At 56.3% G+C, this 17,259-nt stretch overlaps 1 protein-coding gene across 2 annotated transcripts; it reads left to right on the forward strand.

Moving 5' to 3' along the window:
- The first annotated feature begins 1,091 nt into the window (after positions 1-1,091).
- On the forward strand, positions 1,092-16,456 carry NIBAN3 (niban apoptosis regulator 3). Of its 2 annotated transcripts, none has more exons than XM_042978540.1 (15): positions 1,092-1,328; positions 2,831-2,961; positions 5,553-5,678; positions 6,252-6,366; positions 8,015-8,182; positions 8,753-8,868; positions 8,943-9,047; positions 9,245-9,407; positions 10,002-10,192; positions 11,065-11,223; positions 12,168-12,284; positions 12,389-12,496; positions 13,180-13,291; positions 14,683-14,766; positions 16,255-16,456. In XM_042978540.1, the coding sequence occupies exons 1-15, from the start codon at positions 1,274-1,276 to the stop codon at positions 16,398-16,400; spliced, it is 1,896 nt and encodes a 631-aa protein (XP_042834474.1). In that variant the 5' UTR covers positions 1,092-1,273; the 3' UTR covers positions 16,401-16,456. The 2 variants fall into 2 exon arrangements, with proteins under 2 accessions (XP_042834474.1, XP_042834475.1); XM_042978541.1 differs by having other exon boundaries at positions 12,201-12,284.
- Positions 16,457-17,259: the final 803 nt, after the last annotated feature.

Consider the following 17,259-nt stretch of genomic DNA (forward strand, 5'->3'; position numbering starts at 1 on the left):
CCTGTTCCAGTTTTCTTCCTCACCCTTCTCATTACCTGACAGTTTTGTTGGTGTGCCAACGGATGGTCCGTGGGGGCTGGACCACGGTCTGCTTTAGCCACTTCTGCATCCCTGGCACATAGTTCAAGGATGACACTCAGGCTGGCAAGGAGTGATGTTCGTTGACAGAAGAAACGAATCCGGATCCGGGGGCATTGGTGAGGGTTACAATCAGATGTCCCTGGTGGCTTAAACAAATGGAGGGTTAGCTCTTTTTCTGGAGGGAGGCCACCCAGGGCCGGTGGAGCAATGTCACGAACTCTTGGGGGGGATCCCCGGTTCCTACATCATACTTGTGCCATTGTCGGTATATGGGTTTCACCTCATGGCCCACGGTGGACTGCACCTGCTCCAGCCATCACATCCACATTCTGGCCACGTGCACTCAACACTCTCCTCATCTGAAAGCCTGCAAAACTCCCATTTGATCATATTTCAGCCTGGAGTGCCGACTCTGCTTCTTCCCTCCCTCCCTCCCTTCACTAAACTGAGGGCTGCTGTCTGCTAGGCACTGGAGAGACAGGTTAAGGGGTAGGGAGACCCAACTAACCCAACCCAGTCCAGTGCTATGTGCACTGATGGAGGACAGGCTGACAAGACAGGAACACAAGGGACATATCCCATCAGTCCATGGCATACCAACAGCTCCCCACCCTCTCCCCCTGCGCCAGCACTGACCCCAGGAACTGAGGCTGTCAGGCTGGGGGCTGCTGGGGGCTGGGCCAGGGCCGGATCCTCTCAGAACCCGGCACCACCCAGCAAGGGGTTGGCAGAGTGGGAGCGGGCACCAGGATTTAGACACCCCGTCCCTGCCCATCACCCGTCCCTGCCCCACACCCCAACAACAGCTACTGGTCCCACCGGGTGTCTGCCCTGCGTCCCTCCTCCAAAGCCAGCTGGGACTCTTGTCTGCCATACCCCCAAAGCACCCCCGGGGCTGCCCCAGCAGCCCCTGCAGAAACCAGCAGCTCTGGAGGCCTTGGTCCCAGGAGGACGCAGGTGCAGGGTGGGGCAGGGCAGGGGTGGGCATTCCCCACTGAGCCCAACAAACGCACACACTCACGCAGGGGCTATGTTCTGGCTTCTGAGCCCAGGCGGCTGGTCTCAGCGGCATCCAGGCCTCTTACGGGCTGCCCTGCTCCCGGGGTGCCCCTGAACCCAGAAACCTGGGGGTGGTGGGAGGGAAGGGAGTGTCTGCTTTGCTCTCGAGGGAGCCCCCAGTGACTGCAGCAGGATGGGTGGGCGGCCCTCGAGCCCCCTGGACAAGCGGCAGCAACAGCACCTGAGAGGTGAGCCGGCACGGGGTGAGGTGGGTCGGGGGCCAGGTGGGGTTCAGGGCCAAGTTTGTCCGACACGGTGGCTGACCGTAGCAGGATGCCCTACGTTCCAGATAAGCAACGAATATTCTTGTTTTGTATGAGTATGTCCCACATTTTGCCTGGGGTACATACTTATGCGAAAAAATGACTCCTCATTTCTCTGAAATTCAAATTTCATTGGCGTCCTGTAGTTTTACTCGGTAAATCTGATAGCCCTATTCAGGGCGTGGGTTCGGGGTGAGGGCGGGGGGCCAGGTGGGAGGTGTCCCAAGCCCAGCCAGACCTCCTGGGACGAGTTTTCTGCGGGGGACACGGTGGGGTCGAGAATCCTTCCGCCCTCCTGGACTCGTGATCTAGACCAGGAAGGAAAGCCAAGTTATCATTGCAAGAATGGCAGTTGATTGATGAGCACAGTGGAGAACCCCCACGCTCCCCACATCAGGGGAAGAAGGAGGGGTGGGCAACTGCCCACTGAGATGAGGGCCAAGCCGGGGCTGGAGGGATGTGACGGAGTTGGTGGGCAGATGTGGGAAGAGCATCCCAGATAGGGGGAACAGCATGTGCACAGGCATGTGGCAAGTCTTACCAACACCCAGACCATCCAAGTTCACACCACGGCCGCTTACTGTGTGACCTTGGGTGAATGACTTCATCTCCTAGGTCTCATTCTCTTATCTGCAAAACAGGGATAGCAACAATCCCTATCTCATGGAACCATTGTAAGGATTCAGTAAGTTACTCTATGCCGTGTTTTTCTTTTTCTTTTCCTGTAGGGGCTTAAACAAGATAAAGATTCATTTCTTTCTCCTATAGGGAGGTACAGTGGCAGGCAGGCTGATACAAGTTAGACACCCGAACTCCTTCGCTTCCTCATTCTCCCATGCATGGCTTTTGTGCCTAAGGCCACCTCATGGTGCATAATGCCTGCTGATGCTCCGGCCGTTGGGTCCACATTCCAGGCAGCAGGATGGATTCATGGTTTACATACAGCCAAGTGCACACATCTTAGGGGAACCGCTTGACGGACTTTAACACTTGTGTGGCCGCTTCCTAGATCGGGTCACCCCGGAAAATTCCCTGGGGCTAGGGTGAGGCTCTTAAAAGATTTTGAAAACCTCCCCACGGAAGGGGCAAGAGGGAACTCGGGTGGGATGGCTCCGTTCACCGCCTCGATTGTGGCGATGGTTTCTTGGGCTGGAAAGGTGTCAAAGCTCATCAGATCGGATGCTCTATACGATTAAAATTTATTGTACGTCTGTTATAAATTAAGCCCGGGTCACCCAACTCCCCCACCCCCTGTTCCCACGTGGATGGAAACAGTCTGTGGAGGGTTAAGGGTGAATGGAATTTGGAGCACCTCTCGCTGGGCAGCTTTGGGGCAAGGGTAGGAGCTCACAAGCGGCTTCCCCGCCTGTTCGGCCCGCCCCAGGCAGGTCTGATTCAACCGCCTGAGTGTCCCCTTGTCCCTGCAGGCCAGGTGGACACCATGCTGAGGGACTTCCTGCCCTGCTACCGCGAGCAGCTGGCGGCCTCTGTCCTGCGACAGATCTCCCGTGAGCTGGGGCCCCAGGAGCCCGCCGGATGCCAGCTGATGCGCAGTAAAGTGGGTGCCACAAAGGGAGGGGGCGCCGGTTCGGTTGGGGGCCCTCCTGACGCCTTCGCCCCTGCTGGCGCCGAGACCCGGGAAGACTGTTAAAATGCATCCTTTGAACAAACGTGCGCTGGGCCCCTACTGCATGCCACGTCCTAGGCCGGACGCTGGGGACACAGTGGCGGTGGGGGTGGGTCCTGCCATGCGCCACCCCTCCCCGCCCCCACCCCGGCTCACAGCGTGACGGGGAGAGGAATGACAGACTACTGTGTCGTGTTGCAGCATCATTGCCTCTAGGTGCCATGAAGACAAGATGAGAGGCAGTGTTGGGGGCGGGGGCGGGGAGTCGGGGGGCAGGGAGGCCCCCTCTGAACGGAGATGTACAGGACGAGAAGTTGCTGGACGCGGAGCCCGGGATGAGAAGGGGATTCTAGGGGGAGGGCACAGCCAAATTCTGAAGTTGGGAAAGGCTCGTCTTGTCTACTGGGCATGAAACATGCCCCTTGGACCCTCAAGCCTTTGCACGTGCGGCACCCTCTGCCTGGTGCACCCTCCCTGTTCCTCCTCGTGCTTCGGCCACCGCTTCTTCCAAGAAGCCTTCCTTGATCGGCACAGCCCCTCCCTGGGCTGGGTGCCTCCTCTGGGATCCCCGTCCCGCTGTTTATCCAGGGAAGCCTTGGGTCACACGTCTGCCTCCCCCCATCTGTCTGCCCTGGGAGGGCAGGGGCCAGGCTTTGTCCTCACCCCCCACCCCAAATCCCTTGCGTCCATGTGGTGCCCGCACACAGTAGGAGCTCAGGACGTTTCTTGATAGGACGTAAGAGCCTAGAGCTGCCTGGCCCCAGCTCCAGATGTTGCCAAGCCAACAAATGACTCCACGTGCCCTGTACCACCCACCCTGTCCTCACCAGCCTGGGAAATGAGTCTCTGACTAGTGAGGAAACTGAAGCACCCGAGGTCGCCCTGCCAGCGAGGGGCAAGGCAGGATTTGAGGGGCGCCTGGGTGGCTCAGTCGGTTAAACATCTGACTTCAGCTCAGGTCATGATCTCACGGTCTGTGAGTTCGAGCCCCGCATCGGGCTCTGCTGACAGCTCAGAGCCTGGAGCCTGCTTCCGATTCTGTGTCTCCCTCTCTCTCTGCCCCTCCCCTGCTCATGCTCATGCTCTGTCTCTCAAAAAATAAACATTAAAAAAAAAAAAAAAAAACAAAACAAAACAAAACAAGAGGCAAGGCAGGATTTGAACCTGGAGCCCATGCTGGTTATTGACACTTCCCCGATCAGGGTTCTGAGTTGTTCCTACCTCTCTCAGATGACTCCTTTTTCAGCTCTGCCTGCCCTGGGGTGGAGGTTCCCCGACACTGTGGACACAGAGCCCTCTCTCACCCGGGACTCTCCTTGTCCTGCCTAAGGCATCATGGGACCGCAAGTGTGGTCCCCACCTGCCCCTTTACCGCCTGTAGGTTCCAGCCACGGGGGCCAGGGCACAGTTGACGTTGGGGTTCGACAGTGTGGGGGCTTTCCCCTGGCTTCAGTTTGAACATCTTATAAAACACTTATCATATATCATTTCTATAATCATGTTTTAACAATATCACTAGGAAAAATCTCAGACCTCAGAAAAGGTTTGGAGAATCATTTAGCCAACACGTGACTTTCTATCAAAGAATGAAAACATCACAAATGCAGTTAGCGTATTCACAGGATATTTATCGAGCACCGTCTGGGTTACCGGGACTTGCTCTGGGACCCGGTGATGAAATAAAAGGCACACGGTTCAGGTGGCCAGGTAGTGAGAAGAGTAACAAAGGTAATAAAACAAAGGGATGCCCCATCCTGCCCAAGGGAGGGGTCTGTGGGCAGAGGACTGGCTGTTTCTCCCATGAAGGTAAACTCCACCGGCTCCACGACCCAGCAATCCCACTTGTATCAGTTAGCTAATGCTGCATAACAAAACATCCCACAACCAGTGGCTGGAAACAACACACACGTATCACAGTTGCCGTGGGTCAGGAATCCAGACACAGCCTCCTGAGTTTCCTTCTTTCAGGGTCTCTCACAGGCTGCAATCAAGATGTCGGCCAGGGCTGGGGCGCCTGGGTGGCTCAGTCGGTTAAGTGTCCGACTTCGGCTCAGATCATGATCCCGCGGTTCGTGAGTTCGAGCCCCACAGCGGGCTCTGTGCCGACAGCTCGGGGCGTGCGTGGAGCTTGCTTCGGATTCTGTGTCTCCGTCTCTCTCTGCCCCTCCCAGACTTGCACTCTGTTTCTCTCAAAAATGAATAAACCTTAAAAAAAATTAAAAAAAAAAAAAAGACGTTGGCCAGGGCTGGGGTGTCATGTGAGGCTCAGGGGGAGGTGGGGACAAGGTGTCTGCCCCCAGGACTGTGGGGAGGACTGAATCCACGTGTATTTGGAGCTCTCCCAAACAAGTGCATGCCGTGGGCAGGCTTAGAAAGGTTACAGGGCTACCTCAGCAGCACCCGGGCACCCTGGACTTGGTAGAGCCTGGGATGGGGGGTGTGGAGTGGGGTGCTCTCCAGGCGGTCTGGACGTGGGGACACCGGTCTGTGCCCCTGACACCCACTGGTCCCTCTTCCCGCAGAAGCTTCCCCGAGTCCGTGAGCACCAAGGGCCTCTGACCCAGCTGTGGGGCCACCCGCCTCGGTGGCAGCCGATCTTCTGTGTCCTGCGGGGGGATGGCCGCCTGGAGTGGTTCAGCCATAGGGAGGTAAGGAAGCGGGTCTCTTCCCTTCCCTCCTGGCCTCGCCAGGCCACGCTCCTCGGCATGGGTTTTGGGGTCCAGCTCCCAACATGGTCCTCTCTCCTGTCTTCAGTCACCTAGTATGAATTGAGGGTCCCTATGAGATGGGCCTGGGGTGGGCAACCACCCCCCGCTGGGCTGGGTAGGAAAACCGAGGTCCAGGCCAGGAGTCGCGACTTCCTCATGGTCATCAGCAGAGCTGAGGTTGAAACCGAGAGGCCTTCGCACATCACGCCTGGCTGGGGAGCTCGGGCAGGTCATTTGTGCTCCTGGGACTCAGTTTCCACCTCTGTGAAATGGGTTGGTGCTGGTCCACGTCATATGGGGCCGTGAGGATTCAAGGAGATAACCTTCGTATAATATTTAGGACTGGCCTAGCACCCAGTGGGTACTGGGTGCTCGACTACAGGGGAGGGAGGGAGGGAGGAGGGGTGGGGGACTTCCCTAGCTAACCCCAAGCCTTCCCCTGATCCCACAGTTGGGACACGGAAGCCGTGGTTTAGACCTGTCCCAAGTTGGTTCTCTGGATGCCTTTCATAGGAATATGAGAATGGGGGCCATCCCCTCAGCTCCGTGGCCTTGACAGGGTATACTGTCCTGACTTCCCAGCGTGACTATCTCTGCCTGTTGGATGCTCTCTGCCCAGTCCCCTCAGGTAAGGTTCCCGAGATCTCAAGAGCACGTTTCTTAACGTCAGAACTGTTGACAGTTGGGGCCAAATCATTCTTTGCAAGGGGCGGGGCACCCCATACATTGCGGGATGTTAAACAGCATCCGTGGCCTCCACCCACTCGATGCCCGTAGGACACCCCCCACCCCCCGCGAGGTGTGACCATCAAAAATATCTCCAGACACTATCAAGTGTCCCCCGGGGGCAGCATTGCCCTTTGGGTGAGTACCCCAGCTCTAGCAAGAGAAATATCCACTCTTACTAGAGTGAGAAGGAGAGTTGGGACACTGGACCGGAATCAAAGTAGCGATGGTAAAAACAATAAAACCCGATGTTAGCAAGCATGTGGGGAGATAGTCACGGGTGGGCGGGACTATCACACAGATTTGCTGCAGGGGGTACTGTTCAGCCTAGCATTCCCAGGAGGGTTTCCCACCCTCCCTCCCTTCCCTCCTCCTTCTACTTCCTCTCTCTACCCCCCTCTCTCTTTCATGACCACAATACCGTGCAGGAATAGGGAAAGGAACCGCATTATTGGACTGGCATATGTATGACGAGTGCTCAGCGCGGGGCTCGTGTGATCTCACTGAGCCTGCCCAGAAGCCGGCCCCATCGCTAACTACCCCATTGCACAGATGAGGCCACTGAGGCTGAGGACTGTCACACAGTAAGGGACAGAGCCAGAATCGCATTTCTGCTTCCCTGTGGCGCTATCCTGCCACCAAACGATGCAAAGAGGTAGCAATAAGGACAGTTTGCAGAAATGTTGGTGTTAGCGGAAAGAAGAAAATCTATCCGAATACCCGGCCCTCAGGGGTTGATGAAATCAATTATGGCCCAGCCCTGAGAAAGGAAAGCTGGGTAGCCGCTGAAGGTGCCCCAGACGTATGCAGGAACAAAAAGGCCAGTTATAGACCGGAAAAGTTCATCTTCTCACTCAGATGCACATCATGCGCTTTGTGCGGATTTTAAAATCTGGGGTAATGCCCCCCAACAAAGCGTTAAAGGCTGTTATTGCCTCCGGAGGCTGCCGTTGAAGGGCCGCGATGCCCAGGGATTTCCACCTTCTGGATTCCTGCATCTTGCTGCGGTTCTGGAAATCAGAAGAAAAAAGTGAGGATTTAGGGCCCTCCCCCTGCAATAAATTAACCCCCTCCCCCCAAATTCACTCACCCTGGCTCCCCCACAGTTCTCCCAACGGGTCATCGATATCACTTTTAGGCCCATTTTATAGGCAGGGAAACCAAGGTCCAGGTAGGAAAAGCGTGCCCTACACACAGAGCTAGCAAGTGACTTGGCCGGGTTTGAATCTGGCCCTGGCTGACTCCCAGGGCAAGCAGGGCTCAGATGACGACGTGTGCCAACTCAGACAGACTGGTGGTGGCTGTCCAGGCCTCCGTGTTGAGGAGGATGCTGAGGCTCAGAAACGACGCTGGGATGGCTCGCTGATGTCTCCCCTGGGCGCACCTCCCCCTGGGACCGAGCCAGAATAAGGATAGTGTTGGCAACTGCCCGAGCGGGCGGCGGGGGGGGGGGGGGGGGTGCTTTCATGGGTGTTTTCTTCCAGCGAATGAACGACTGATTGTAGAGTGAGTGAGTGAAGGATGACACAGCCTCCTCCGTCTGCTTCCAGGAGAGCATACCCAGGAAGAGCCCGAACCCCTCCTGGAAATGCCCGTGAACTTCCCCCTGTTCCTGCAGCACCCCTTCCGCCGGCACCTCTGTTTCTCCGCGGCCACGGGGGAAGCGCGGCGGGCTTGGAGGCTGGCCCTCCAGGGTGGCATCCGGCTCCGTGGGACAGGTGGGTCCCAGGAAAGGTCAGGCAGCTGCGTGTCCTGGGGTCCGAGGCGAGATAGCTCTGCCCCTGCTGGCTGTGGGGTCCTCTCCCAAGTTTCCAGTTTGTTTACGAAATGGCTTGTGGGGGGAGACAGACGTGACAACAGGCTGTGATGGGGACAGGGCCCTGTGGGAGCTTAGCCTGGGAGATCAGGGAGGGCTGCTCAGAGGAGGGTGTGTCGAAGCTGGGGCCAGCCAGGGGAAGAAGGGGAACAGGACCAACATGCATGTTGAGCAGGCTGTTGAGCGCCCAGATGCGCCTATCAGGAGGGGCCGTGCAGCCTGGCCTGTGACTGCCCACAGGGGATGCTTTTTCCTAAATCCAAGTATCAAGGTGCCTTATGGGCCAGTGATGGTCCTGGGGCACCATGTTCCTGCAGAGGGCCCTGCTTGTGCAAGCGTCTGGAGACGGGTGAGATTTAGGTGTCTGGGGACCTGGTGAGGAGGTGGAGGGCTTCCTGCCCGGGTGAGAGGGAGCCAGGCAGAGGTGAGAGCAGGGGAGAAGTGGGCTGGCACTCAGGAACTGCCCCCTCAGTCTTGCAGCGCAGTCAGGCCCCCGCAGCCCGTGCCTTCCTGGACGCCTTAAGACTCTATCGGCAGCGCCGAGGCCACTTCGGCGAGGATGACGTGACCCTGGGCTCGGATGCCGAGGTCAGTGCGGTGCAAGGCCGCCCCTGGGACCCCTCTAGGCCCGCCGCGGGCGCCTACGGCCCCCTCTCCCGCAGGTGCTGACCGGGGTGCTGATGCGGGAGCTGCTGCCGGCGCTGCGAGCCCAGACCCTGCCCGGCCTGCGGGGGGCCAGCCGCAACCGTGCCTGGGCCTGGACCGAGGTACACGCGGGTGGCCGCACAGGGGGATAGGGGCCGGACCCTGGGGCCCGCCTTCCCCCTCCCCGCGACTGTCCCCTAAACTCTCTGCGCGTCTCTCTGGCTCTCCGTCTCTGTCTCTCTCTTCCCCCATCCCGCCCCATCTCGGCTCGCTGTCGCGCCTCTGGCCCGGGTGGGGTCCCCTTGGCCGGTCCGGGCAGCTCCTAGACGCAGTCCACGCTGCCGTCCTGGCCGGGGCCTCCGCCGGGCTCCGCGCCTTCCAGCCGGAAAAGGACGAACTGCTGGCGGCCCTGGAGAAGACCATCCGCCCGGACGTGGACCAGATTCTGCAGCTGCGGGCGCGCGTGGCGCGGAGGCTGCGGGGTGAGACCTGGGGGCGGGGCCTGGGCCGGGAGGGGCGGGGCCAGGGGCCTGACTGGTAGGCGGGGAACTGGGTGGGCGTAAGGGGTGGGGCCGAGAATCCGGACCGAAGACCCAGCGGGACAGGGCAGGACAAAGAAAGGGCGGGGCATGAGGGGCGGGGTATAAGTTGGAGTATGGGCGTGGCCTCGGGCCAAGGCTGGAGGATGCCAGACAAGGGCGGGGTCAAGAGCGAGGTCGCGGCCGTGGAAAGGCGGCGGGCTAGGGATGGGGCTAATGACATCCAGTCGGGAGAGGGGTGGAGGCACAGGTAGTGGCAGACCTGGCCCGGGTTGTCCCGGTCAGACGGCGGAGGCTCCCACTCTGCTCAGTGACAAAGACAACCGGGTTGGAATCCAGACTCTGGCCTCTCGGGCGTACGGCTTTGAGCTCATTGCTGCCGCACGCAAAGCCTCAGTTTTCTCACCTGTAAAATGGTCGAACAGGGTGCTCAGAGTCTGAGCCCCTGTCCTCCTCGTGCTGAGCCCCGGGCCGCCTGCGCCCCCTTTGCGGAATCACCTTGCGGAGGAGACCCGGGCTAGTGTCTTCCCATTCCAGGGGAGGTCGAGGGCCCCCTGGAGACCTGCCTGCGCGGGAGGGTGGACACACAGCTGTCCCGGGTCACGCAAAAGCTGCTGAGCACCGTGGAAGCCGTGCTCTCAACAGTGCAGACCCTCCTAGCCCAGGGCATGGACCGCCTGTCTCGCCACCTGCGTGGGAGCCCCTCTAGCACCCGCTTGCGCAAGGAGGTGAGCTCCCGGGGTGGGGTTCATTCGACGGACGTGCGGCGTGTTAACCTCACAGAAGAGTTGCGTGAACCCTCTCACTTTCTGTTTGAAAGCCTCCTTTGAAAACCGTTTCCGAACTCTGCCCCAGGGTGCTTTTTTCTTATTGTAGACCACCATGCTCTGGTCGTTGAGGGGTACAGTTTAAAACACGGTCGGGGGAGGAGCAAAATGACAAGAGAAGCATTTTAGCAACATGGGTCTGGAATCACCTACCCTCAAATACCTCCTCTTCCCGTTCCTCTGTTTGCCAGAGCCCATCCCCCATCCCCTAAGCCAGTGACTTCTGCTGCATGCAGGTCGCCACTGTTCTTCTGATATTAAATGAACACCTACTAAGTGCCAGGAGAACTTCAACTCATTAAGCCTCCGTTTCAGAATCACTTCCTCTAGGAACTTTCCCTGCTCCCTCTCTGCATCCACAGCCACCTGTGCTTCCTTTTATACACCTCTGTAGTTGATTGTCGATAGTTTATCTTCCCCAGCTTTTCTGTGAGCTCCTTGAGGGCAGAGACCATATCGGGTTACTCCATTTCTGTGGCCCCAGAGCCAAGGACAGAGAGGGGATCAGGTGATGGGTGCGGGTGTGACAAGGGCTGGTGTGCCTGTTGCCCCTCAGTCGTGCCAGCACGGCGTGTTATCCATTTCTTTCAGGTTTTACCATTTTACGTCCTACACCATACCTGTTGTGTTTATTATGCATTTTGGGGGTAATGGCTGAGGTGGGATGTGTTTCCGTTTGCATTTCTCTTGCTACGAATTGGCTGTGAGGTCCTTGGCCCGGCTTTTCCATCGACTGATGGTGTTTTTCTCACCTGACTGCCATCGGGGCACAGGTTTACTCATTTGGGGAGATGCCATGGGACTCAGAGCTGATGCACGCCTGCTACCGTGAGGCTGAGCGAAGCCAGAAGCGCCTGGGGCAGCTGGTGGCGCCATTTGGCTTCTTTGGCACACGAAGCCTGGTATTTGGGGCCCAGGATCTCGCACAGCAGGTGAGGGCGAGTGGGGGGTATCGTGCGGACATCAGCCCATAAGCAGGCTGTGACCGCACGTGGTGGACAGGGCCGTTGTGCTTTGGGAGCTCTGAAGAGACCCTTGATTCATCTCCAGGGTTAGGAGGACCCCCCAGGAGGAGAGGACTTTCAAACTGAAGCAGCGGTGGGAGGAATGGGGGGTGGAATACGTCCTGGGTAGAGGGAACAGCACTGGGAGGTGAGGGAGTTCGTCTGCATTTGGAAGCCATTTAGAGACACTGGGCTGTAGGCTTCAAGTGAGGGCAGTAAGGCGGGAGATTTGCCAGCAAGGTGGAGGGGCCGGTGGGTCAGGGACTTGAGTATGGGGTGAAGGGGCCAGGCTCTGTCCTGAGGGCCATGGGGAACCACAGCAGATGTGTGAGCAGGGGAGGGGCGTGACCAGATTCCAAATTTAGGAAGCCCTACCTGCTGTGGGGAAGAGAGGCTGTTGGGGGCAGGAATAGAGGACGCGGGAAGGAGGCCTGAAGCAGAATGGGCACTGTTGGTGGAGAGAAGTGGCGTGTGTTTGAAGGCCAAGGGAAGGGGACCTGCTAAATTGACATGGTGAGTGAAGGAGACGGGGATGGAGGAGACCGAGTGCTGCCTGGTACAGTTGTTCAAGTTGTACGCTGCACAAGAGCGCTCAGGCAACGAGGCTGAACTCTGACCGGCTCTCCGCTCCCCAGGCCGAGCACCCAGGCACCATCCTCCAGAGCGGAGGGCACTTTCTGCTAGATTACACACAGATCCCCACTGATTGGATGATGCCCCAGTCCCGAGCTGTTTCCTGAAACAAGAAGGAGGCTGGGGAAAAGTGACTGGTCGGGTCAGTCTGCGTGCTGAGAAGGGTCAGCCAGGCAGGCACAGGGCTCCGTCGGCCGGAGCGTGATTCTCGGGGCTCTAGCAGGTTACTCTTCCCGCAGCTTATGGCTGACGCCGTGGCCACCTTCCTACAGCTGGCGGACCAGTGTCTGACCGCAGCCCTGGACTGCACCCAGGCTGCCCAGCAGTTGGAGAAAGTCAGGGGGCGTGTGCTGAAGGTGAGAGGTCCACCGGGAGGGCATGGCAGATGGCAGATGGCAGTGGGCCCGGGCGCCCAGAGGGCCACTGGACTGGCCGCTGCTGCTTGTCCCCCCCCCCGCAGAAGTTCCAGTCGGACAGCAGCTCAGCGCGGAGGAGGTTCATCCGTGGATGGTTGCTCTGTATCTTCTTGCCCTTTGTGTTGAGCCAGCTGAAGAGTAGCTGCAAAGCGGTGAGGAATGGGGCACATACACGCAGGGCCCAGAGGACAGCCATGTGCCTGTGTCTTTCTATAAAAGTGGGCAGAATGCTCTCTCTCTCAGAGACTATTGTTCCCTGAGCCCTGTGGTTGGGTTGCATGGGGGGCCCATGCATTGTATCTCAGAGAAGGGAGGAGGCAGAGAGGGAATGTGTGTGTGTGGGGGGGGGAGGGGTTGCCAGGTGGCCAGGGAGGCTCTTCCGGAAAATGACACCTGAGAAGCAGTGAACTGATGGCATGAGCCATGGCCTGGGGAAGACACAGCATGTGCAAAGACCCTGAGGTAGGACTATGCCTGGTGCGTTGGAGGCAAGCGTGGCTGGTGCTCAGTGAGTGAGGGGGTTGGAAGGCAATGAGAGAGAAGGTCACAGGGGCCCGGTCACACGGGAACACCAGGCAGGGGTCTGCTTCAGGCACTCACAGGATCCTCTAGAAGAAGAAGCTGGGGAGGGGGGTTGGCCAACAGAGATCCCCGCACAATTCCCATTGAGATGTGCCGTGCTGTGGTTCATCAATGCCCGCAACAACCTGAGGGCATATGGATCCAGGAGTTCATTTTAAAGATGAGGAAACTTAGTCCCAAGGTCCCCCAGCTGATCAGGGTCAAGACCGCAGCCCTCTCCTCCAGCCCAACCCCTCACCCACCTCTGTCCTAGGAGCTGCCTGAGTTCGAAGGGGAGGTCCTCGCCGTGGGTAGCCCGGCCCTGACCATCGAGGGTATCTATGAAGACATTGTCCGGGGGGTCCTGCTGCAGAGGATTGATGAAGGTGAGCCCCATTCCTCTATGGCTCAAGGAAGCCTGGTGCCCCCTGGCTGTATATACCAAGCTCCACCGGGTTCCCCATCACCTCTTACTTCCTGTGAACACTAACCTTTGACTGAATGTTAGGACTGGGACAGATGGGGACTAGGGTGAGCGAGATGGGGACTAGGGCAGCGATGGAGGTTCCCTAAAGGAGGGGGCATTGGGGCAAGGCTGTAAGGGGTGTGTAGGAGTTCTCAGGCTGAAGGGAAGGAGGCAAAATTCAGAAACTGGGGATACAAGACACATTGACCTTTATTCATTCAGCAACCACTCCCTGTTTTCTTTTTTTGTCTGTTTTTTGTTTTTTTTTTTGTTTGTTTTTTTCTGGGCTGGCATTGAAGCCCCGAGAGTCCTTGGATCTTCTGGGCTGGGAAGTGGTTCCAGAACCATCTCTTCTCCTTCTTGCTTCTTCAGTTTGCTCGTGACCCACTGCCTGTGGCTGAAGAGATGTGTGCTCGGATGAGCCACGTGACTTTCAGGGGATGTCATGGCATCCGCGTGGCTGATACAGAGGATATGAAGGGGAATGGAAGGAGAGGAGGCAGGAGGCTGCTGGGGCAGGTGTGCAGGGCCTTGAATAACAGGCAGAGGAGGTTAGGCTTTATTGGGCAGGCAATGGGGAGCCATGGAGGGTGTGTGAGCAGAGGGCAACACCGGCCACACCGGAAGCCAGGGGAGGAGGTTGAGGGCACAGTCCTAGAGGCAAAGGATGGACTGAAGGTGCAGCAAACAAGGGGATAGAGCCCAGGCGTGAAGCTGAGGTGGGAGCCTGAGGTTGTTGGGCGTCACTGAGGGCACAAGAGGGGCCACGACACTGGGAATGGTGTTTACAGGGAAGAGTGGAGTCCTGGAGCGCCTGTATCTGAAGGAGCAAACAGAAAGTAGGGACACAGAAGGAGCAGTTGGAGAGGTGGGGGGGGGGGACCCGAAGACAGTAGGGTTCTAGGAGCCAGGAAGTAAGGGTGACAAAAAGAACTAAGTTCCCTTAGAAAAGGGGCATTTTAAAGGGAAGAAGGCTATTCTCTAATTGGGAAAAAAAAAAATCCAGAAACAGGTAACCTCAGAGAGTCTCTATTCCTAGAGGGGTCCTTGGTGGTGTTTCATCCTTAATTGACTTGTAATGTCTGCTTGGAGTGTGGTGTTGGCAGGTAGGGTTGGTAGGGGGCTCAGTGAAGATGTGGCGATCGACTAGCAATGTCTTCCATGGCCACAGATATGGAGAGAGGGTTATTTGAGCCACTTGTTTTGGGTTCCTGGTTGAGACATTTCCTGCCATCCTTTGCCCTCTTGTGGCCTCTCTGAGAGAACGCATGGAATCCCCAGATGGGTCCAAAGGCTTATCTCTTGCTTTAGAACTGAAAAAGGCCCTTGGTGTCAGTGACACGTCCTGCACTCTGGATGGCTGCTCGGAGGCCCCGTGGGACCCGACAGGAGCAGGTGAGGATCTCACAAGCTCTTGGGCCATCCAGTGAATTGTTGGGGGGATGGTTCTTAAGTGTGGATTCCTGGATGGAACGGCGTATACCTTATCTCCTGACCCAGCCAGGTTGGCCAAGCTCACGGTAAACAAGGGCAGTGGGGAGCCACAGTGTTTGTCTGAGCCAGAGGTACCCTCTGACATGCACATGAATTTGTGTCCTATCGCATATTGCCAGGCCTCTGTGGAGCCTCTCCCAGTAGCTCTCGGTTCCCAACACTGCAAGGGGAGCTCATGGCGATGGGAGCCTTGGGCTCACCACAAGCCAGGGCTGCTCTGGGAGAGGGGTACAGGGAGCCATGCTCAGCACCGGGGGAGCCTGACCTCCTACTGCAGGATCCTACAGCGAGCGCTTTGTTGGAGCAGTAAATGCATGTAGGACTGAGGCTGACACTGCTGGGAGGTGCCGGGGCCCTCAGCTCCAGCTGTGAGATGGAAATGTGTCATGGGGACTTCCCTGAAATGGGGCAGAAAACAACCGATCCAACCAGAAGCAGGCCAGGAGGCAGGACGGCTATAATCTGGATGTTCAGCACCCGGGGTACGGGCAGGGATTCTGGAAGAGCTAACAGCTCAACCCCCTTGAGTATGACTGTTACGAGAGCCTTACGAGCCCACCCAACTAAGCAGTTCCCACATTTTTCATCCACAGAAACTCTGAGATCATGTGTGTTGTTTTTGGCTGCTCACTTTTGGGGGGGGGGTCATTTGTTACACAGCAGCAGCTAACGGATACACCACTGATCTGGGCTAGCATCCCATAGTTGGTCAGCGCAGATAAACTGAAGAATATTCACACTCGCTGGCGTAAATGGAGATTCAACAGTCTTAGAAAGACTCCTGGGTGTCAAAATATTTGGGGATGTGCAATTGAGGTTGAGGTCTTGTTGAACGGGCCCCTTAATGTTTTTAACCAGAATCTAACCAGTGATGGTTATTTTGCTTCTAGTCTTTTGAGCTGTTATTGCTTCAGGAAATGACCTTGAACAGACTTTCCAAGCAAGTGCAGGGTAAATCCCCCAATACGAAATCTCACGGTTTAGAGCATTTGTGTTTGTTACTTCAACAGCAGTGTCCAGACCATTCTCCACCAAGGTGGTCCCACCTGGTGCCCCTCACCTGTATGCAGGTGGCCCATTTCCCCATCGGCTGCACAGGCTATCCGCTGACTCGGGGTTTCTCAGATCTTCTGAGCGAATAATGGTGTCTGGTCGTCATCTTAATGAGCATGTCTAATTGGAGAGGAGATTGAGCATCTTTTCATGTGTTTAGGAGCTGTTTTTAGCTTCTTTTTGGTGAAACTTTGCTCCTCTCCTTGGCCCATTTATCTTCTGGGTGCTTATAATTTCTGCTCAGTTTCTTTTGCTAGGCTGACATTTACTGAGCATTTATTACGTGTCAGGCATTTGATGTATTTTGTCTTCCTTATGACGCTTTCTATTTTACAGACGAGGAAACTGAGGCTCAGAGAGGGACTTGTCCCAGGCAACCAGGCTCTGGTGCCGAGGTCCAGCCGCTCTGCTCACGGCCTCCTCCAGGAACATCCACAGCTGCGTCTCGACCGCATCTCTCTTCGTTCCCATCAGACAAATAAGTCAAAGCATCCATACCATTTCAAGGCTTTTATTTTTCTTTTATTATTAAACAATTTTTTTTAATGTTTATTCATTTTTGAGAGAGAGACAGAGACAGAGTGTGAGCAGGGGAGGGGCAGAGAGAGAGGGAGACATAGAATCTGAGGCAGGTTCCAGGCTCCGAGCTGTCAGCCCAGAGCGCAACACGGGGCTCGAACTCATGAACTGTGAGATCACGACCTGAGCAGAAGTCTGACGCTTAACCGACTGAGCCACCCAGGCGCCCCTCTGAGGCTTTTATAACCCTCATATCTCTACCTCATTCCTCTCCAGAAACGCTGGGTTTCTTTACCGTCCCACCAACAGCATTTGTGCACGTTCTCTGTATCCTTTCCAAACACTAGGAATGTCCATAAGAGAAAAAAAAAGTCAGTTGGAGGGACGCACACATTTCATGGTTTCATTTTGAATTTCTTTAATGATTGAATTGAACCTAAAAATAGGCTTATTGCCATTTTTCCCTTTGTGCTTTTTTTTTTTTTTTAAAGTGTATTGCCAGTTCATGGCTTTGCCTACTTTCCTCTTCAGTAGATTTTCTCTTTTTCTTATTGATCCCTAAAAACTCTTTGTATATTGAAGATATTAATGCTTTGCTATATGGTACAGGTATTTATTTATTTATTTATTTATTTATCTATCTATCTATCTATCTATTTAATTCCCAGCATGCTATAGACCTTTCGGATTTATTTGCTCCGAATCTTAACTTGGTATCTAGTTTCTCAGCTGAGAGTGAAGCACTGATTGACTTCCCTCTGCCTGCCAGAGAAGCCACCTGTGTCCTGGCAGTTGACAGCTTCATTGTATCACAAGCCTTAC

Source organism: Panthera tigris, chromosome A2, assembly GCF_018350195.1.
Source record: "Panthera tigris isolate Pti1 chromosome A2, P.tigris_Pti1_mat1.1, whole genome shotgun sequence".
Taxonomy (NCBI): Eukaryota; Metazoa; Chordata; class Mammalia; order Carnivora; family Felidae; genus Panthera; species Panthera tigris.